Below are 23,208 nucleotides of genomic sequence, written 5' to 3' on the forward strand. Positions count from 1 at the left end.
ATAACCTGAATATCTTTGGACAGTGGAAGGAAGTCCATGCAGACATGGGGAGAACATGCAAACATCTTGCAGGGAGCCTCAGGAAAACAGACCCTCAACATGTTAGGAGGCAGCAGCTCTACCAATGTGCCACTGTACTGCCCCAGGCATTTAGATAGATAGATAGATAGATAGATAGATAGATAGATAGATAGATAGATATGAAAGGCACTTTACCACATAGATAGATAGATAGATAGATAGATAGATAGATAGATAGATAGATAGATAGATAGATAGATAGATAGATAGATAGATAGATAGATAGATAGTATGAGTACACAAATGAATTGCTAAAAAGGAAGCACATTTAAAAAGAAAGGGAAACATCTGACTTGGCTGTGACAGTCCCAGCGAGGCACTATGCAGGTGTATTGCTGTTGGTATAAAGGAGCCCCCTTAATATTTCCTGACACGCTTCTGCTGAGTTATTTGTTGGCTGAAAGGGAGAGGATGTACAGCATTGTTCAAAATGGCACTCAGTTCTGTTTGAATTCTCTCCTTTGCTACGACCTCCAGAAAGTCCAGAGTGTGTCCTATAACTGAGCCTGTCCATTTAATTAGCTTGTTGATTTGGTGGCCTTCTCTTGAAGTGATGTTTCCAGCCCAGCACACCACAGTGTAGAAAATCACACTGGTCATCACAGTTACAGAAGATGTTCAGGATGGCACTACTCGTATTATATGAGCACAGTCTCCTAAGGAGAGAGAGCCTGCTCTGCAATTTCCTCTATAGTTCTTCTGTGTTATAAGACAAGTTGAACTTGTCATTAATGTGGACCCCCAAGTACTTGTAGGAGTGCACCACCTCTGCATCCACTCCATACAGACGTTTTGGTGTGGTGAAAGTTAATAAGCAGTTCCTTGGTTTTGCTGCAGGTTTCTTGTAGACTTCATCGAGTTCTCCACCAGAATTCCCCAAATGTTGCTGCATTCATTTTACCCACACAAACCTTCCAGGACAAGGTACAAAAAACAAAGTTCTCCACCTGACTCCTGATCCTCTGTCTCGTCTCCCTTGTTGATAGACCACCTAAGTGCAGAATCATCTGAGACTCCCTGCAAGTGACAGGACCTGCTGTTATATTTATACTCTGAGGTGTACAGAGTGATGAGGAAAGGAGTCCGCAGTGTTCCTTGTGGTGCTCCTGTGTTGCTCACATCAATAACAGAAACATACTTCTTGAATCTCACAAATTGCCCAACACAGAATCCATTATCCAGGACACCATAGTCTCATCCACTTCCATCCCTCATCTTCTTCTTGCCCAGTCACTCAACTTTTGTGGGCTAACATTGCTTCTCTTTATGAATTTGTTAAGATCTGCACTGGGCATGAAAAGGATGGACCGAAATAGACATGAGTACATTAGAGGAAGTAAGCTCCCTAATTTTTGCCCCCCAAAGAGGAAGACATCCAACATTACCAAATATTAAAGAAATGCAAATAGTGAACAATTTGGGTTGATAAGAATTTCATCTTCACATTCAGCTCTTATAAAGGTCTATTTTTTTTTTTTTTTTGCAGGGTGGTCTTAAGGCAGTGATCTGGACAGACGTCTTCCAGATGATCATCATGTTGTCAGGATTCTTGGCGATAATTATTCGTGGAGCCGTGGTACAAGGTGGTGTTCAGCGAATCTGGAATGACTCGTACTATGGAGGTAGACTGAACATCTGGGAGTGAGTAGCAGAGCTGGAAGGGATTTGAGGTTTTAAATTCATTTGAAAAACTATTTAGATTTTCCTAATGGATTGAGCATTAGATAACAAAACATAACCTTGTCAAAGCCACTTAATTCATGGTTGAGGGCAGCCTGAGCCTACCCAGGCAAAATTGGGCCATCCTGTTCAGGGTGCCAGTCCACACTCATGCCAGGCTAATTTAGAGTTGCTAATCTTGTTGGCTTTGGGATGTGAGAGGAAAGATGGAGTACCCAGGAGGAGAACCCACACAAACATAAGACAATTTCTAACCGGAAAGTTTTCAACACACCATATTCTGGAGACAGATGTTTCCACAAATAACTGATGCCATAATTAAGGGTGGCATTTTTGTTGGCCCACAAATCAGACATGTCTTTAATCTGAAGCATTAGAATATTAGAACATTAGAACAATCTGGATGAGAACAGGCCATTCAGTACAAAAAAGCTCACCAGTCCTATTCACTTATTTCTTCCAAAAAAACATGAAGTCGAGTTTTGAAAGTCTCTAAAGTTCTACTGTCACTACCACACTACTTGGTCTCTCATTCCATGTGTCAGTGGTTCTCTGGGTAAAGAAAAACGTCCTAATGTTTCCATGAAATTTACCCTTAATAGGTTTCCAACTGTGTCCCTGTGTTCTTCATGAACTCATTTTAAAGTTACCATCTCGATCCACTGGACTACAGTAATCGCTCGCTATATCGCAATTCAACTTTCGCGGCTTCACTCCATCGCGGATTTTAAATGTAAGCATATCTAAATATATATCACAGATTTTTCACTGGCTTGTTCAGTTGGTTTGCCCAGTTGATTTCATACAAGGGACGCTATTGGCAGATGGCTGAGAAGCTACCCAATCAGAGCACGTATTACGTATTAAATAAAACTCCTTCTCGTGTGGTGCTTCGCATACTTAAAAGTTTGCTTTTCTCTGTCTCTCTCACTCTCTCTGACATTTTCTGCTCCTGATGGAGGGGCTGTTCACACATTGGCCTAGAGGATACGGATGCTCCTCTAAAAAATGCTAAAAGACCACATTCACATTGCGCCCTTTCTTGTGGTCGCTTTATCGCGGTGCTTCGCATACTTAAAAGCCCAACAGCCCTGTTGATTATTGATTGTTTGCTTTTCCCTCTCTCTGACATTCCCTGCTCCTGACGCGCACTCCTTTGAAGAGGAAGATCTGTTTGCATTCTTTTAATTGTGAGAAAGAACTGCCATCTCTGTCTTGTCGTGGAGCACAGTTTAAACTTTTGATTAAAGGGTGTTCTTTCATGTCTAGAGGGCTGTAATAATGTTAGAAAATGTATTTAGAAGGTTTTCTTTGCTCTAACTGCGAAAATATTAGATTTGCAAATAAAGAATCCTACTTTGTGGAAATTCATTTATCGCGGTAGAGTCTGAACAGATTAACAGCGATAAACGAGGGTTTACTGTATAACTGTGCGGAGAATATTTATAAACAGTGTGGGATAGTTTATAAGGGCTTAAAATATATAAAAATAACCATACAAACATATGGTTTCTACTTCGTGGATTTTCACCTATTGCGGGGGGTTCTGGAACGCAACCCCCGTGATCGAGGAGGGATTACTGTAATTCCCTTCATAATTTTAAACACTTCAATCAGGTCTCCTCTTAATCTCCTTTTTCTTAAACTGTAAAGGCTCAGCTCTTTTAATCTTTCCTCATAACTCATCCCCTGTAGTCCTTGAATCAGCCTAGTCGCTCTTCTCTGGACCTTTTCTAGTGCTGCTATGTCCTTTTTGTAGCCTGGAGACCAAAACTGCACCCCGTACTCAAGATGAGGCCTCACCAGTGTGTTATAAAGCTTGAGCAGAACCTCCTTGGCCTTTTTCTCCACACATCAAGGCGCTATATAACCTGACATTCTGTTAGCCTTCTTAATGGCTTCTGAACACTGTCGGGAAGTTGATAGTGTTGAGTCCACTACGACTCCTAAATCCTTCTCATAAGGTGCATTTTGATTTTTAGACCTCCCATTCAAACCTCACATTTTACTTCTTACTTGTAATTCTTTACATTTACTGACATTAAATTTAATCTGCCACAAATCTGCCCAAGCCTGTCTGCTGTCCAAGTCCCTCTGTGATGATTCAACAGATTTGAGATTATGAGCCATTACACCTAACTTGGTATTATCTTCTGCAAACTTTACCAGTTTGTTACTTATATTCCTATTCAAATCATTTATTTCTATTAAAAATAGTAGTGGCCATAGCACTAACCCCTGCTGGACACCACTCTTCACATTAGCCAATTCTGAGAAGGTTCCTCACACTCTGTCTGAGCCTATTCTGCAACCTGAGCTGCCACTGCTTTCTGAAAGTCCAGATAAATAATATCATCTGCTCCACTTTCTTCATATCCTTTGTTGCCTCCTCATAGAATTCCAGTATGTTATTAAAACACGACGTCCCTCTTCTGAACCCTTGCTGACTGTTCAGTAAAACTCCTCTTCTTGCCTTGTCTTGCTCAATCTTATCCTCAAGAATTGCTCCCATTAATTTACCTGTGATGCACATTAAGCTTACTGGCCTATAATTCCTTAGATCTTCCCGGTCACCCTATTTATGTAACAAGATATTTCTATTTCCCAGTCCTTTCAAATTTCCTCAGGGCACAGTGACTTCTTAAAAATATGTATACTTTTGATTTCTCAGACCCATTGTGTATTGAAACCTCACATTTTTACTTCCTATGTGTAATTCTTTACATTTACTGACATAAAATTTTATCTGCCACAAATCTGCCCGAGCCTGTATGCTGTCCAAGTCCCTCTGTGATGATTCAACAGATTCCAGATTATCTGCCAATCCACCTATCCTGGTATCATCTGCAGACTTAACCAGTTTGTTATTTATATTCCTACCCAAGTCATTCATGTATATTAAAATAGCAGCAGTCCCAGCACTGAACGCAGCTGGGCACCACTCTTAATTTTCCTTATGATTCTGAGAAGGTTCCTCACTTCATCACCCTCTGCTTCCTGTGTCTGAGCCAATTTTGTACCCATTGACACACAACGCCCTGAAGTGCCACTTCTTTTAGTTTGATGCCCAACCTCTCATGTGGCACCTTATCAAATGCTTTCTGAAAGTCCAGATAAATAATCTCATAAGCTCCACTCTGGTAACATCCTTTTGTTGCTTCCTCATAGAATTCCAGCCGGTGAAGCACTTGAGAAAGACCGTGTCCTCGTGCATAGGTGTGTCTCGCCCCAATTACTCCATCGACCAGCTGCGTGAATGCGCCCCCAGAGAATGAGCGTATTTATTATTAAAACGCCCATTGTTTCAGAGCCGGAGAGCCGCTGTACCACATACCTTAAACCCCCTTAAGCCGCCAGTTGCACGGAAAGGCTCCAACCTCTTCTAACCCAGTGCATTTGGTGGTCCAGGTCCACAGCTTGGCTCTGTCACTGCACTAAAACCAATTAAAAAATAATAAAAGCACTAAATCAACCCCACACTAAAACCAACCCAAGCCACCTTGTAAAACCAGGACATTAAAAGATTAAGAACTTTTAACACGGACATATCCATCCATTATCCAACCCACTATATCCTAACTTACAGGGTCACAGAAGTCTGCTGGAGCCAATCCCAGCCAACACAGGGCGCAAGGCAGGAAACAAACCCCGGGCAGAGCGCCAGCCCACCGCAGGGCACACACACACCCCAAGCACACGCTGGGGACAATTTAGAATCGCCAATACATAAAACCAAACAAATAATCAGTCCATTAAAAAGTTCAGCCCTTAAAATGTCCTCCTCAGCCTTGAGTTTGTGGGTTCTTTAAAATGTCAGACATCTGTGCCACTTGCTGTTCTGTCTCCTTTCTTCAGTCCTCATCTGCGACGCTCATCTCGGTTGCGGTACTGACGGTGTTGGGATCAAGAGAATCCCAAGAATGACGAGAGAGCACAGAGCCAACCTGCACCTTTACAACGCTTGACAGATGTCGCTGTTTAACAGGACATTTTAACACCCATCTCTTCATCCATTATTTCCAGTACTTAAACTCTGGAGTGTAAAAGGCCAATCCTTCACGAAATATCATTTACATTTACTCATTTTGCTGATCCCTTTTTCCAATAATTAAAATGTATGATTATTAAGATGACTCACAACATTTATGATACGAACGGTTACATTTCTTTTTGGATTTCCAATTGACGCACAGGCAGATCAAGTGACTTGCTGAGGGTCACACAGGATCAGTAGCAGGATTTGAACCCACAACCTCAGGGGTTGAAGCCCAAAGCCCAAACCACCACACCACACTGTCTGCTAATCAGTGCTGGTATGCCATACAACACCCATTTAAAAACGTACACACTGTCGCACTAGGCAATTAATGGTGGTCAACCCATATAGCATCACATCTTTAGATTGTGAGAGGATACCCATCTGCACACAGAAAGAACCAACAAACGCCACACAGAAGAAAGAACTGATCTGCCATCCAAGTGCCATGAAATAGTAGAACTGCCTGCTGCTCTGACGTGCAACCCTGGGACAAGATAAATACTCCAAGTTCTTCAGCTGCCCTCATGGTCAACACCATTTCTAGAGGAAATTATCCCAAACATCATGTAGGCCCTCCAGGACCAAAGATACCAAACTAAGATGAAGCCCCCCCAAGCCTCTTAGGACCTCACCAATGACTGTTTCTGTTACAGCTTTGACCCTGATCCCCTGAAACGCCATACCTTCTGGACAGTTGTGGTTGGAGGTTCTCTGATGTGGACATCCATCTATGCCATTAACCAGTCTCAGGTCCAAAGGTACATCTCCTGTCGGAGCCAACTGCACGCAAAGATGTGAGTATGTCCAGCCCAGCCGGAAGAGTTAATGAGGACAGGAGAGGAGCCGCTGTCCAGATTGGAAAAATGAATGGAGGCGGATCAGGATGATTTGGTGGAGGGGGGCGGGGGGCATCTCAGAGGAAAGATGGGAAGAGTCGTTTGTTCTCAAGGGATATTCCTCTTACATGTGGACTGTTAGTTACAACACCCCCTCTCGTCCCAGAGTGGTACTGCCTGCCTGATCTGAGCTGATAAGGTGATCCACAGATGTGCATGATAGATAGATAGATAGATATGAAAGGCACTATATAATAGATAGATAGATAGATATGAAAGGCACTATATAATAGATAGATAGATATGAAAGGCACTATATAATAGATAGATAGATAGATAGATATGAAAGGCACTATATAATAGATAGATAGATATGAAAGGCACTATATAATAGATAGACAGATAGATAGATAGATAGATAGATAGATAGATAGATAGATAGATAGATATGAAAGGCACTATATAATAGACAGATATGAAAGGCACTATATAATAGATAGATAGATAGATAGATATGAAAGGCACTATATATATATGATAGATAGATAGATAGATAGATAGATAGATAGATAGATAGATAGATAGATAGTGACAAAGACACCAGCAAAAAGCTAAATTAGAAAAAGGAGAGGGTAGTTGTCTGAGGCCACCATTCCCTTTTTTGTTGGTGGTCTCTGCAGTGCCCATGCTGTCACTTTCATTTGCCCCCAAGCAGGTGAAGTTGATTCTCAAACACTTGTGCTTCCTAACTGGACAGACTGATATCCCTGAAGCTTCATTGACTTGGTGTTCGACTGTGATCATCAAGTGTTCCCTTAATTTTTTGAGCAGTGTAACTTCATTGTAAACCTTTCCCCAAAAATGATAATTTTTCCTTCTTACTTGTCCCCTTGTCCTGCTGCAGGTCGCTATATTTTAACATGGTTGGATTGTGGATCACTGTGACTCTGGCCATGGTAACAGGGTTTACCATGTACTCCATTTACTCACAATGTGACCCACTGAGTGTGGGAAAAGTCAGCGCTCCCGATCAGGTACTCATAAGTGTTCTCATTTCATTACACCCAATTAAATTAAAAGCAGGGTATAATCACCATTATCAGAAGTAGATTTGACACGTGAGGTGTTTAAATGGAAACTGAGCTCATGATCTGCTCCACAGTGGTATCAGTGTAGAAACAAGGAGAAAGCTGAATCTGGAGGCCACATGTGGCACAATTGGATTAAACATTTGACTGCGGTGATTGCTCATTGGCCCTGTGTTCTGATTGGTTGATGATGTGTCATATGTTACATGATGTAAAAAATATATATTTTCAAGCAATTTATCATTGTTATTTTGCAATCTGACAACAACATTTGAAAGGCAACATTTAACTGTTTGAATTTTAGAATTTATATTGCTGGGCATGTGGCCTGAGTTTTGCTGGAGATGTCTGGTCACCATGCTGATGCTGTATGATGCTATTAAACACACCATAATGTTTCATGTTATCCAATCAAATCACTTACTGTATATGAAGGTATCATGTCAATGTAATATGCAATGTTTCTCTGAGCTGCACTTTTCCTCTTCCACTCCTACTCATTCAGAAGTTCTTATTTCCCTTTTCAGCTCCTGCCTTATCTGGTGATGGACATCTTGGCAGATTATCCCGGTGTGCCAGGGCTCTTCGTGGCGGCCGCATACAGTGGTACCCTCAGGTCAGTGCCAGATCTGCAAACATAAAGACGCATGAACACCAACTGTATGTCAGCTTGGGGTGTTTGTGTTGAATCGGCTGAGATTCTTGGGGAAAACCTGGTGATTTAGTTTGTTTTTGGGTTTTTTTTTCGGTTAAGATTCCATGGCCTTGGTTTGGAAGAAAAGATGAATTAGTGGTATGGTCTGTAAAGAGGTTGGAAACTTAAACAGCTGGCTACTGTTAAGTACAGTGGACCCTTGACTTAGGAACTCAATTCGTTCCCGAGGACTGGTTGTAACTCAAGTTAGTTGTAAGTCAAGACTACTTTTCCCATAAGAAATACTGTAATGAAAATACCCATAATGCGTTCCGAACTTCCCACAGCAACACTTACGTAACTTTTTTGTAATAAAAAAGGGATGTATAATATGCATAATTTACCAAAAACACCAATAATTTTTCTAATGTACTAACCAAAAAGTTATAAAAAGTGCCTAGCCTACCAGAAACAACAATTTCATATTGTACTCACCATTTAAGTTGACATCTTTGGCTTGCAGGAAGGGAGGAGGAGAAGAATGAAATGGAAGGTGGTTATTGTTTGTAAGGAGCTTCCTTATACAAATCTTTTCTTTGTAAAATTGTCGAGATGGTGGATTTCGACATGTTGTACATACCTGTATTAACGAGATTGGTAACACGAACGCCACTCTCATATTTCCGCACAATTTCCTTCTTCGTTCGATTGTGATCGCTTTACCTTCGTTACCTTCTCTTCCTTCCTTAGCAATTATCGAAATAAATTATATAAATCACTGCACTGACCAAAATTCCGTCCAGAAACACATGCATCTGGGCTCCGACTGACGCTTACGAAGAATCGCACAAGCGGATACACGTGACTGCATTCGGGTCGTCGTAACACAAGACGTTGGCTGTAATTCAAAACAAAAATTTTGGTCGTAAGCCAAGTTGTTCGCATGTCAGGCCGGTCGTATATCGAGGATGGACTGTACAGTATAAGGTTAAATTAAACACTGTTTTTCAGGTTCATTCATCAGCATGGTCATAAAACAAAAGATTCTGCAGTTACCTGTTGTAAGGATTTTGGTGATTTGTCGAAACTCTCTCCTTTTTAAACAAAAAAGCAGAAAGAACTCATTAATCCTGTTTTTTGGACCAAGACTTTCGATTTTACAGCAGAGGGTTGGCAGTTCAAACCCCTCCTCATATTTACTCTTTTTAAAAGCCAATATAACTGTCTCAATATTTAACAATATAATATAGTTTCCCATTGAAAGGCGTTCTATTCAATAAAGCTGTTTCATTTTCCTGTTTTTCTTGATTAGGGTTAATAGGGAGCAGGGGCATCGTCTGTAATATGTGCTTATGTTTATCAGGTCTGGTCAGGTTAGGGTGCATGCACTGGTACATCCACCACATGACGAGACATCTTGGGATGCTGGTTGGCAACCCTCCCAGGCAGACACACGGTCCAGTCCCACCCTCGTTAAATGACGCTCTATCTGCCACAGCCAGGTGTTACGTGGACAGTCCCTTGGCCTGGTCCAGCCGCTTGGGTCCTCAACAATGAGGATCCTGTGAGCCGAATCACCCTTTGGGAATCGGGCCACATGGCCACAGTGCTGTAACTGACGCTCCCTCACAATGCAGGTAATGTGCCACGTTTCCTAAACACGTGACCAACTGCTCATTCAACACAAAGTCAAACCAGCGGTACCCAAGGATTCTCTGAAGAGACACAGTGCCAAAGGAGTCCAGTCTTCATCTCAGGTCACTGGATAGCATCCATGTCTCGCAACCATATAGCAAGACAGGAAGCTTATGTTTATTTGAGCCATTTATTACACAAGGATCAGGATTTATAAAATGTGAATCTGGCGTGAAAATTGACTTAATGTTATGGCAAATTTTGATCATCCATAGCTCCTATGCTGCCTCTTTTGGTGTTGGCATTTTTGAACTTGCAGGTACCAGAACGTAAAGAGCTTCTTTAAATAAAAAAGTCAATGCTTTGTGAGGATTAAGTTAATAATCTGAACGAAGGGTTAAAACCAGGGGCTCCACTTTCCTTCTGAGCCTCCAGTGCCTCTCTTTATCTTCACTCAGCCCAGGCTCACCCATAAGGTGCACTCAGCTGTGCCCTGAGACTTCGACATCCATCCATCCATCCATTACCCAACCCGCTATATCCTAACTACAGGGTCACGGGGGTCTGCTGGAGCCAATCCCAGCCAACACAGGGTGCAAGGCAGGAAACAAACCCCAGACAGATTAAAAAGCTGGAGCAAAACCAATGTACACGTCCACTATGAACATCTCTAGTAAAAGAAATATTCCTAACGGGAGTTAATACCTGGAGTGTGGCCAGCAGTCACTCCGTCCACTGATTAGCTGAGTTGAGAACAGCACAGCTCTGGTCACTCTGGGCACACAGTGTGTCAAGTTTCCAGGCAGAGCAGATGCGTTCAGGCCAGTGCTTCAGCTCAGGAGTGCCCAGAGCAAGTGGCTGGCATCCCCTGATATTTCTGGGTATTTAGTTCTAATGTGACTGTCAATCAATCGGTCTTTTAATTAGCAACACTGAGAATGAATCAATCAATGCAATGATTGCAGAAAACTGGTGACACACATTCAGTGAGACAAGAAAGGAAAAGTGGGCCTTCTGTCTGGGTTCAGCTGTCTAACAATGTGTGAGCAGGCACAGGGAGGGCTTCTAACAAGATGGCACCATAACGATGAATGAACAGCTCAATAGAGGATGACGATGAAACTAGGAAAGGGTGAGGTAAGCATCCCATAAGCAGATAAGATGCCCGATCTTTTGAACTTGCAGGTACCAGAACGTAAAGAGCTTCTTTAAATAAAAAGTCAATGCTTTGTGAGGATTAAGTTAATAATCTGAACGAAGGGTTAAAACCAGGGGCTCCACTTTCCTTCTGAGCCTCCAGTGCATCTCTTTATCTTCACTCAGCCCAGGCTCACCCATAAGGTGCACTCAGCTGTGCCCTGAGACTTCGACATGTGTGGTCCGCCTTTAAAACAACGTGCTCCACAGCCACCTCAGCCCAAGCCCAGCTCCATGGTCCCACCAGTATTCCTTCAGCTTTCACGTGATGTTCTCTGAATCCCATCAGCCACTACTGCACCCTGATCTCTGAGCAGGAGTGTCCCACCTCTAAAGTGTAGTCCATGCACGACTCCCAACCGCCATGCCTCCTGTCTTCTGTACCGGCTCATCCACCCAATCTCCACTCTTTACTGCACAAACTTTTTCTCTAGATTTTAAGAACACACAACTTAAGACATTTGATGAACGATAGGAGACCATTCAGTCCATCAAGCCCATTTGTTTAGCTAATAGCTAAGCTGTCCCAACATGTCCTCCAGATTCTTCTTAAAGGTTGCTAAGGTTTCTGCTTCAACTCTACATCTCAGATGTTTGTTGCAGTGTCCCACTGGTTGAAGTGACCTGATAATTGTCAAAAGTATCAACTGAAATTGCAGGCCTAAGGACAGTTGGGGCATCAAACATTTTAAATCAAAATAAATAATTAATTTGTTAAAGAAGAAATGTGATCTGTAATAATGTTTTATGACAACAAACCATTTAAAGAAAAACACTACATTGTGTCAACAGCACAAATGGTCTTAAATTTGCTTTACAGTTCAGGGTCTTGGGGGGCTGCAACCTATCCCTGCAGGCTGAGAAAGGGGTCTGCCAATGAGAGGGCACATTCCCATTCTGACTTCTTCTTCTTTCGGCTGCTCCTGTTAGGGGTTGCCACAGCGGATCATCTCCCTCCATATCTTCCTGTCCTCTCCATCCTGCTCTGTCACACCCATCACCTTCATATCCCTTCTCACCACATCCCTAAACCTTCTCTTAGGCCTTCCTCTTGCCTGGCAGCTCTGTCCTTCCCATTCTGAGCCCTATATGCGCAGGATTAGTTTTCAGCACATATGTCTGGACTGTGGTGGGCTGGCGCCCTGCCCGGGTTTTGCTCCTGCTTTGTGCCCTGTGCTGGCTGGGACTGGCTCCAGCAGACCCCCGTGACCCTGTGTTAGGATATAGCGGGTTGGCCGATGACTGACATATGTCTGGAAAGTTACTGTGACCCCACAATATCACTCATCTTTAGCATGAATTTGCATAGGATGAGATATGTCGGGAAAGACTTCTGAGATAGTCGTACCTTCTTTGGTTCCACCTGGGTGACCCATGACAGACTCGCCTGAGGTGAGCACTATCACTCCGGGATGAGAGGGGGCGCTGTCACTAACGGTATCCTCTGCTTTATCCACAGCCCAGAGGAGACGCCCAGTGAGGGCATTTCCACCAAGTTGTGATACCTGAAACAAGCCATGTCCTTTTTATTCTAATTATTATTTTTTTTGTTATGTCCTGTTCATTATTATTCGTACCTAATCTTATTAAATTTTTGTTTTCTTCTAACTTTGACATTGTCATGATGTGGGTGGTCAGACTATACACGTATAAAGCACGCACAATGAATTCTGGGAAATTTGATAGCGAAATCAGAGAATTGGTTTGTGAGATGTGACCGAAATTCTTCTGATGGTAAAATACAACTGGGAATCGCAACCCCTCGCATGCTTTAGAGGAAGCGATGGCTAATGATGCTGAAAATCAGGCTGACTCAGAAAATCAGTGACTGAAAATCCTAAATATCGCTCAGTGTATGCCTGCTGTGCAGTTGGTGAACAATTATGTCACATTTTTTTGTTATGTCCTGTTCATTATTATTCGTACCTAATCTTATTAAATTTTTGTTTTCTTCTAACTTTCCCTTTGACATTTGGCACTTTGAGCTACTTTCTTTGTATTAAAATGTTCTATAGAAATAGATATTGTAGTTGTTGTTGTCACTCCAGCAAATCAAGTAGTGACTCAAGAAGGTGGCATCTGATTGCCAAACAGGACCTGTTAAAAGCTACAAAGCCAAGAGAGAAGAAAGAGATGAAAGTACCATTGGCTGATTTTGAACCAGCGTCTTTTTGCTGTGCACCAATTTTGCTTTTTCTTTCTATTTTTAATATATTTAAATTGGGTGTAACTAGTAGGAGGCATCACACGGTTCCAAACACAGTCCTTAACAATGCCCCACCAAGTCAAGGGTTCAAATAATAGATTTTTAATATACCAAGCACTTTTTTACAATACAGCACAGCTAATAATCACACAATCTTCTCCTTCCACCTCCAGTTGAGTGTCACCCACTACCTCCCAGCATGACTTGTGGGGAGCACTTCCAGGTTGTTTGGGAATCAGGGCAGTCTTCACCCATCAGCACCCTTTGCGGTACCTCAACAGGGCTGTACATCCAGACTGCAGTTCCCATGAACCCCTGTGGGTGTCCAAGCTGGGACGCCTCCAGCAGACTACTGCCACCTAACATATGGGGGATGGAACTGTTGCTGGCCTCTGGCTTCTGCTCATCCAGCCCCTGGCACCTTCCATCTAATTAGAAGGTCATGCTATGGCACATCTGTCCTCAATGGTACTCACAGGGGTTACCCCAATATTTCTTCCTCCTCCCAACTGCTTCTTTGCCACCGGTCACACACCTCGAAACAGCCAAACGCCTTTTCAATTTGATTCTAGTTGTTTAAGTTTAATCGATTCTTGTTTCTTCTTATTGCAGCACAGTGTCATCCAGCATTAATGCACTGACTGCAGTCACAGTGGAAGACTTCATCAAACCTCTTTACCCAACAGTCACCGAACGTCGCCTGGCCTGGGTGTCAAATGGACTCAGTAAGTACGACTGTTGATTTAATTAAACTCTGTGTTTGCTTTGGGTTTAACGCACTTCAGAATGTAATTACAGCATAGTATGAGCGTTCAACTTGAACGTCATGGTGATAGAAAGGTTAGCATTGCTGTGTAAGAACTACAGGAGGCTATGGCCTCGTCTGCACTACTACTATGGTGTCATTTGTGTCCATTTTCTCCTTTGAAAATGAACTTTTCTGAAAGCGTAGGTTCTGATGGCACTCTGATTGGTTCATACCTTTTACACTGCTCTTCCCTGATTGGATCCTGCTCATTAAAATGACTTGTTCCCTAACCCTAACCCTTCACAGAATACAACCATATTCTGACATAGCAGACACAGAAGAGTTGCTTTCCATGGCACTTGTGTTGATTATCTGCATGCATCTAAATTTAATTTTGTACAGTTTGAATGCTGTATACATTCATAAAAATTAAGATCATTTAACCGGTTGCTACACTTTTGCGATAAATCTCTTGGCTGGTGTTATTAATGTACCTTCAAGATTCACCTGCTTTGAGCAGTGCCAGGCATACAATGTTGAGGTCAAGCAACTTCTCACACAGCACAACAGAGTCGCCCGTCTTTTATGTCCTCAGGCTGCAGGAGTTCGTTTGGTCCAATTGACATTGTCATGATGTGGGTGGTCAGACTATACACGTATAAAGCACGCACAATGAATTCTGGGAAATTTGATAGCGAAATCAGAGAATTGGTTTGTGAGATGTGACCGAAATTCTTCTGATGGTAAAATACAACTGGGAATCGCAACCCCTCGCATGCTTTAGAGGAAGCGATGGCTAATGATGCTGAAAATCAGGCTGACTCAGAAAATCAGTGACTGAAAATCCTAAATATCGCTCAGTGTATGCCCGCTGTGCAGTTGGTGAACAATTATGTCACATGCATTTTTTGGCCATTTGAGTAGAGAAGAATATCCATCCATCCTCATCCTCTTCCGCTTATCCGAGGTCGGGTCACGGGGGCAGCAGCTTAAGCAGAGAGGCCCAGACTTCCCTCTCCCCGGCCACTTCAAATATAAAGTAATATAATATAATATAAAGTGAAAATGCTAGCATGGACGGGGATAGATTTCATTTAAAAACACACCCATTTCATTATTGTTTTTATGGATTGTTTGTCTTCATTTGTTCTTTAATCAGGCACATGAGGAAGTATCTGATCTGATTTGAATAAAATAATGTACTGCGCAGTGTGTCTTGTTGATCTGCACTTTATCTGAAAAGAATAAAACTTATTGTAATGGAAATAAATACAAATATATTACATAAAACATTAAACAAAATGGATCAACTTAAATGAATACAGACGTGGACAAATTTATTGGTCCCCTTATTGAAAAAGTGCTGTATGCCCCCTGAAAAGCCATTGTCCCCTGTTTACCTGCATGGCTTTGACATGTCATCAAGTAAACTAAAGCTTGTGAGAAAAAAGGATCAAGGGTTGCTTACTCCAAAAAGAGATTCTAAAATGGCCTGGACACACTTGTTGGAACAACTAGGAGAGATCATCAATAATAGGATTTGTGTGAAATCTCAGACTAGATGTTTCCTATAATTTGTGTCACATACGTCTCCAATTGAGCAATCAGTCATTTAGAGCCCATCTGGAATGTTGTGCCTTCGATTCTCCATAGTAATACCCTTTACTGTCTTCTTTCTTTCATCGATGCCAACTGATCAGCTAGTCATTCAGTTATATGTTTTGTTCAGCTTGTTCTTTCTTTTTGTTGCAGGCATCTTTTATGGAGCAGTTTGCATCGCAATGGCAGCCATGTCCTCTCTAATGGGTAACATCCTTCAGGTAAGTTTAAAAAATGACATTTGATATTTGATTTGAGTGACATTTCATTACATCCAAAATTTCTTCTATTTTTAATTACTTTATCTCAAATAAATACATAAAAAATAATTTCACACACCCCATATATGCTTAATCCTTTTCAAGTAATCAGACTAAAACTAAGACACTACCAAGAAACATACAAAATCAGAAGGCTAGAAATGACGTTGTAATCTGGGAATTTATCCTAATAAAATTAAAGAATGTAGGAGAAACAACTTTGCTGACTAGGAGAGATGAATGGGGTGGGGCTACACAAACACCTCAGACTACTAATTTTTTGATTGGCTGTTTAATCATCTTTGTGACTACTTGATAAGCCCCTCCCACAGTATAGCCACGCCTTCTTTCTGACACATTCTAAGATCTCTTCTGACACCTTGGCTGTGGTCTTTTTCCTTCTCCTATGTTCACTTTTACACTTAACCCAGTAGAGGACATGAGCTGTATGTGCTCCTGGCACTGTGGGTGGCATGGTGGTGCAGTAGTTAGTATGGCTGCCTCACAGCTGCAGTATCCTGTGCGTGTGTGTGTGTGTGCGTGCGTATGTCTGTATGAACTTTGCGTATTCTTCCAATGTCTATCTGAGATTTTTGTGTACTCTGTTTTTTTTTGCCCCAAAGACATGCAAGCTAAATTAAATAGACCCTGTTTATTATCTCAACAAGATTTTGAAATAGAAGAGTCAGATGTTTTTCAAGCCTTTGATATACTGAAGAAAAAAAAATCCAAACCTTGATGGGATTGTATCAATTGTACTGAAAGAAATAAAAGATGCCATCTAGAAACTCTTATTAGGCATATTTGAACAGTCCCTTAAAAAAGAAGAGTATGAGGACGGGAAAGTAGCAAATGTGACTACAATGTTCAAGAAGGGAGACAAAATCGATCCTGGTAATTACAGACCAATTAGTCTTACTTCTGTGTCATGCAAACTATAATATGTGTAAATAAGAAAAATACCTAGATGAGAATAATATACAAAATAAAATGCAGCATGTGTCTATGAGTAGAAGATCCTGCCAAAACAATCTTTTAGATTTTTTTTGAACAGGCAACCGGAATAGTTGAAAAAAGAAAAGCATGTGATATAATTTACTTAGAATTTCAAAAAGTCTTTGATATGGTCGTCTCACGCCAAAAATTAAACTCTCTGTGTAACTCTGAAAAAGCAAGTGCCTCACGTACAATTCAAACTAAAACATGGCGTATGGACAAAACTAGAAATGTACGTACAGTTAGGTCCATAAATATTTGGACAGAGACAACTTCTTTCTCATTTTGGTTCTGTACATCACCACAATGAATTTTAAATGAAACAACTCAGATGCAGTTGAAGTGCAGACTTTCAGCTTTAATTCAGTGGGTTGAACAAATTGATTGCATAAAAATGTGAGGCAACTAAAGTATTTTTTTAACCCAATCCCTTCATTTCAGGGGCTCAAAGTAATTGGACAATCGACTCAAAGGCTATTTCATGGGCAGGTGTGGTCAAGTCCGTCGTTATGTCTTATCAATTAGCAGATAAAAGTCCTGGAGTTGATTTGAGGTGTGGTGCTTGCAGGTGGAAGATTTTGCTGTGAACAGACAGCATGCGGTCAAAGGAGCTCTCCATGCAGGTGAAAGAAGCCATCCTTAAGCTGCGAAAACAGAAAAAACCCATCTGAGAAATAGCTACAATATTACGAGTGGCAAAATCTACAGTTTGGTACATCCTGAGAAAGAAAGCAAGCACTGGTGAACTCAGCAACGCAAAAGATCTGGATGTCCATGGAAGACAACAGTGGTGGATGATCGCAGAATCATTTCTATGGTGAAGAGAAACCTCTTCACAACAGGCAACCAAGTGACCAACACTCTCCAGGGGGTCGGCGTATCGATATCCAAGTCTACCATAAAGAGAAGACTGCATGAAAGTCAATACAGAGGGTGCACTGCAAGGTGCAAGCCACTCATAAGCCTCAAGAACAGAAAGGCTAGATTGGACTTTGCTAAAGAACATTTAAAAAAGCCAGCACAGTTCTGGAAAAACATTCTTTGGAGAGATGAAACCAGGATCAACCTCTACTAGAATGATGGCAAGAACAAAGTATGGAGAAGGCGTGGAACAGCTCATTATCTAAAGCATAGCACATCATCTGTAAAACACGGTGGAGTCAGGCAGTGTGATGGCTTGGGCGTGCATGGCTGCCAGTGGCACTGGGACACTCGTGTTTATTGATGATGTGACACAGGACAGAAGCAGCCGAATGAATTCTGAGGTGTTCAGAGACATACTGTCTGCTCAAATCCAGCTAAATGCAGTCAAATTGATTGGGCACCGTTTCATGATACAGATGGACAATGACCCAAAACATACAGCCAAAGCAACCCAGGAGTTTAATTAAGCAAAGAAATGGAAAATTCTTGAATGGCCAAGTCAGTCACCTGATCTTAACCCAATTGAGCAGGCATTTCACTTGTTGAAGACTAAACTTCAGACAGAAAGGCCGACAAACAAACAGCAACTGAAAGCCGCTGCAGTAAAGGCCTGGCAGAGCATTAAAAAGGAGGAAACCCAGCATCTGGTGATGTCTATGAGGTCAAGACTTCAGGCTGTCATTGCCAGCAAAGGGTTTTTAACCAAGTATTAGAAATGAACATTTTATTTTCAGTTATTTAATTTGTCCAATTACTTTTGAGCCCCTGAAATGAAGAGATTGTGTTAAAAAAATACTTTAGTTGCCTCACATTTTTATACAATCTTTTTGTTCAACCCACTGAATTAAAGCTGAAAGTCTGCACTTCAACTGCATCTGAGTTGTTTCATTTAAAATTCACTGTGGTAATGTACAGAACCAAAATTAGAAAAAAGTTGTCTCTGTCCAAATATTTATGGACCTAACTGTATGCACAAAAAAATTCAGATGCATGAAACTGTGCGAAAGCCAAGAAGAATTTCTGCGAATGTGAAATGGATGTCCTGCTCAGTGAAGTGGAGGCAAAGAAAAACAAACTATTTGGTGGTTTAAGCAGTGGTATAAGCAACAATAAGGAATGGTGGAGAGGCACTCAAAAGTTCAATTTTAGAAAGTTGCACAGTGCCCAAAATAAAAAAGAAGTGGTCAGATATCAAAGTTGACATGAAGAGGTGAGTTGTGTCAAACACTGGTGGAGGCAGTGGAAATTTCAGGGCTCACACTATTAGATTATTGGCAAGACACTTATAACTGGTATTTCACCAGTGGGTGAAGGGGAGATTTAATTTTTTTTTTCACTTACCATTATCCATACTCATGTTTATTAAGACAAACAAGTAGACAGCAGATGCGCTATTACTGTTTATTCTGTTTCAGATAATATTACAAAAGGTATCAACTATGCCAGGGACGTGACTCCAGGCGGTGATGGTGCTGCTGTGCTGAGCACAATTCGGTCTCTGGCTGCACTGGGTGGCCTACTGGCCATGAGCTGACAGATGCTGTTCTGTACTCACAAAATACAGTTGTGGATGCTGTAAGAGTTGTGGAGAAAGAAATTAAGGAATACAAATGCTGTACTATGTGATATTGAAAACAAACTAAATGAATTGGTTAAAAAACAAATGCTGCATTTGATTGCCTGTTTTTACATTCTGCCAATTACATTCAAAGGAAGTTGTAACACAGTGTGATTTGGCTGATCATTTGGAGGGTCAGGGTCAGGCAAGGCATGATTGCGTGCCACATTTTGCAGCATGCTACATGCTTGCACAATGCGAGACACTTTCTATGCACTATAGAGCAGCACTCTAACAGTCTTATCCAGGCAGTGCCAACGGCCCTTAAGCTGCCCTATAGTACGTTCTACCACCGGCCAAACCAGAAAGTGGAGGTCATTTTAATGTCACTCTTGTTCAGTCGGTTTGTTGGCAAGCGGGATGCCTGCTGTCACCAAAGTAATCATGCTATATGGTTACATCATACAGATAACTTACAATTTTGACCAAAGGGGTAATACTAAATGTCTTATCTTACCGAGAAGCCAGCTATCGCACACAACACGATTTTCAAGTTTGTTGCCAACACTACTATTTCTCAGAATGAATGAATCATGAGTTGAGCCAGGTCATCGTGCCATAACATTAATGATACTCATTTTCACATCACAGATAATTTGCACATTAACAGAGTGAAACTACTATCTACATAAAGCAAATTGATTCTCTGAAGGCACCTTTACAGCAATATGCATGCGCTCTGATTACATTCGGAAAACTAGACGCTGCTGCGAATTATACTTTGATATTTGTAAAGTAAACTAATCCACCATTCAAATCAAACAGAATGTCTCTCTACTTTAATAACAGGAAACATACAAGTGAGAGCTGCTTAGTGCTGGATGGATTCAATTATTGTATTTGTCAATTATTAACATATTTACATGAAATGTAGCCCTAAAAAAGGTTTTGAGGTCAGCAATTCCTTTCATTTAAAATTTATTTGAGCAACAGTACATTCATTAGGGTTGGCCAGATTCCTCATCTCATTAACTCTACCCATTGGTCAGAACCTGAAATTACTCTTTTTTTAGAGATATTATGAGGAGTTTTTTGCCCTTGTTTTTCATAACCTGCAGATGAGCAGCACCCTCTACACTTCACCTTTATAAAATATGTCAGAAATTGATGCATATGAAGAAAAGCACCCTTTTCAAGGATGGATTTAACCTCAAGGTGTTCTGGGTACATAACCAGAGGCCTGTAACGACAGGGGGACTTTTCCTAGATAAGCTCGATGAAACCTTCTAACATCCATGAGTTAAAATGATCAACAAAGCAATAAAAACCAAGAAACACTGCACTGCATTAAGCAATCCAGTGGCTTCACACTACATTATTAAAAGTATGATCAACTCTTTGTTATGGAGCTAAGTCACCCAGGGATCTTTGGGGGTCTTACTTTAGCCATGGTCTTCAGATACAGGCACAATGCTAATGTGAATGACATTGTCATTAATGCAAGAGAAAATAACGTAAATTATCCATCCATTCAACCACCTTCCAAATCTGCTTATCCAGAGTTGGGGGGCAGATGGAGCCCATCCCAGCAAGCACTTGGGTGCAAGGCAGGAAAAATCTCTGGAGAGGGTGCCAGTCCACCGCACGACAAACACACACAACCACCCATTTCAGCATCACCAACCCACTTTTGGACTGTAGGATAAAAAAAAAACAAAACATAATAAAGTGAAAGGTGAGAAAAAGCACCCAAAATGAACTAAAATGAGTGCACATCCACCCTGATGGACTTTTCTTTATTGTTATGTTTTTATTCTATCCCATCAAGCCTTTTTTCTTTTCCTAGGCAGCCCTTTCCATCTTCGGCATGATCAGTGGACCTCTACTGGGCCTCTACCTGCTTGGGATGTTTTTTCCTTGTGCAAACAGCATTGTAAGTTTATTTTCATGATTATCATTAATTCTAGCACTAATATTATCAGACCTGTACAGCAAAAGGAAGAGGGTGATTGGGTGAAGATGTGCACCATGATGAAGTCTAAGGACATTAGGCCAACAGAGAGACTGAAGACGATGTAGATGGAGGTGTTATCAGATGAGACGAGAAGAATAGGTGCCAGCCCAAAGGAGATTGGGGAAGGCAACTTGCCAAATTAGGTAGTCCTGTCAATTGTTTTTATCACTAATATTAGTAAAATAACCTTATTTTTCCCTGTTGACATTTTCTATTTGTGTCTGTTACTGTTTGTAACGATCCTGTATCCCCCTTTATCCATTTCATTTGGGAGCTTTTTTCTGTTTACTCTTTGCCTAATTTCATCATGTCGGCCTCACATCTACTTCATCACGTGCTGCTTTGCTCATTATAAATCTCCTGCAATGTGGCACTTCTGCTCTTTTCCTGCAGGGGGGGCTGGTGGGGCTATTCACTGGACTCATCTTGACACTCTGGGTGGGCATCGGAGCTCAGATTTACCCACCGCTGCCTGAGAAAACAAATCCTTTACACCTCAGCACAGCAGGATGTGTCTTCAACTACACAGAGCCACCGACGCACAGCACTGCTCTCCCCTGGAGTTCGGACATAACAGCCACGATGGGAAGTCTGGACCAGTAAGTTCTTCTCCTTTGTAATGCTACTGGTGATGTATATTGAATAGTAGGGGGCATCAAAGCTTTTAAAATGTTTCATCAACAATAAAAACAAATGCAGCACATAATATTAGGCCAGCTGAACTAGTCTTAGATGAATGCTTCTTATCTGTTATGTATTTAATTTATCTTTTAACTAACCCTCCTCACAATAAACGCAATGCATGCCTATTTTAATAGGGGGCATCAAAGCTTTTCAAATGCTTTGTCAATAAGGAGAACAGAAGCACAGCACTTAATATTGGGCCAGTCAAACCAGTCTAAATACACTAGGGTGCTTTGCCCCCTGCTCGCTTCGCTTGACAACTTCCTCCTCCTCCCAACTATACGCCAGCCACTTTGTGTCTCTGCCACTTGCGATGTGAAGAGGGGGGCTGAATGCACCCCAAGGAGACACGGTCACTCCTCCGACACCCCTCTTAAACGGGGATACAATGGGAAACAAATACAGTTTTTTGTTTTTGCATCGATCATCTGTTGGCACAAAGTCTTGTCTCGTGGGACGTGAAAGTATCTCTCTGAAAAAGTCACATCTCGTCTCCTTCCAACCTTCCAAGATTTTTTTTAGAATATATTTATATCATACTAGCCAACCCGCGGCATACCATATGCCGCATAATCAGGCTGGTATTTTTAATGATTTTTAAGCACAGGGAGAAAATTAACATTTGAAAAATCAGTAATGTAATAAATCAGCAAGAAAAGCAACATTGTAACAATGTACGGAACGAACTAACTCACAATCGTCCGTGACTGAAAACTGGTGGATCGCCATCGCACCTTCTCCTGCCAGACGGAAGGATGGGGGTGCACGACGCTTAGTCGCGGAGTGTGGAACGGGAGGAGAGGAGAAGGACATCCATTCAGCTCCCTCCGGCATGCTAGTCTGCTGATTTCTCGTTCAGTATGCACTGCCTGCTCATGTGCCCACCTCCAACTCTTCACTTGAGTCATCGTCTTTATACAGTCCAGATGCACCTGTGACTCACGTAGATGTTTCATTGCTCTGTGCGGTTTTGGCTGCTTTTCTATATACAGTATAATCCACCAAGACACCCGACCACGGTAGTAGCGA

The 23,208-nt window shown here is 41.6% G+C and overlaps 1 protein-coding gene across 1 annotated transcript in view; it reads left to right on the top strand.

The window, feature by feature from the left end:
• Positions 1-23,208, top strand: part of slc5a8l (solute carrier family 5 member 8, like) — a 95,705-nt gene that overhangs the window by 40,897 nt on the left and 31,600 nt on the right. Inside the window, exons 5-12 of the mRNA XM_039749347.1 lie at positions 1,568-1,722; positions 6,454-6,594; positions 7,541-7,670; positions 8,252-8,340; positions 14,009-14,121; positions 15,897-15,964; positions 21,328-21,414; positions 21,889-22,094. Coding sequence (XP_039605281.1) covers positions 1,568-1,722; positions 6,454-6,594; positions 7,541-7,670; positions 8,252-8,340; positions 14,009-14,121; positions 15,897-15,964; positions 21,328-21,414; positions 21,889-22,094 — 989 coding nt within the window. The remainder of the gene's footprint in view (positions 1-1,567; positions 1,723-6,453; positions 6,595-7,540; positions 7,671-8,251; positions 8,341-14,008; positions 14,122-15,896; positions 15,965-21,327; positions 21,415-21,888; positions 22,095-23,208) is intronic.

This window comes from Polypterus senegalus, chromosome 3 (assembly GCF_016835505.1).
Source record: "Polypterus senegalus isolate Bchr_013 chromosome 3, ASM1683550v1, whole genome shotgun sequence".
Classification (NCBI taxonomy): domain Eukaryota; kingdom Metazoa; phylum Chordata; class Cladistia; order Polypteriformes; family Polypteridae; genus Polypterus; species Polypterus senegalus.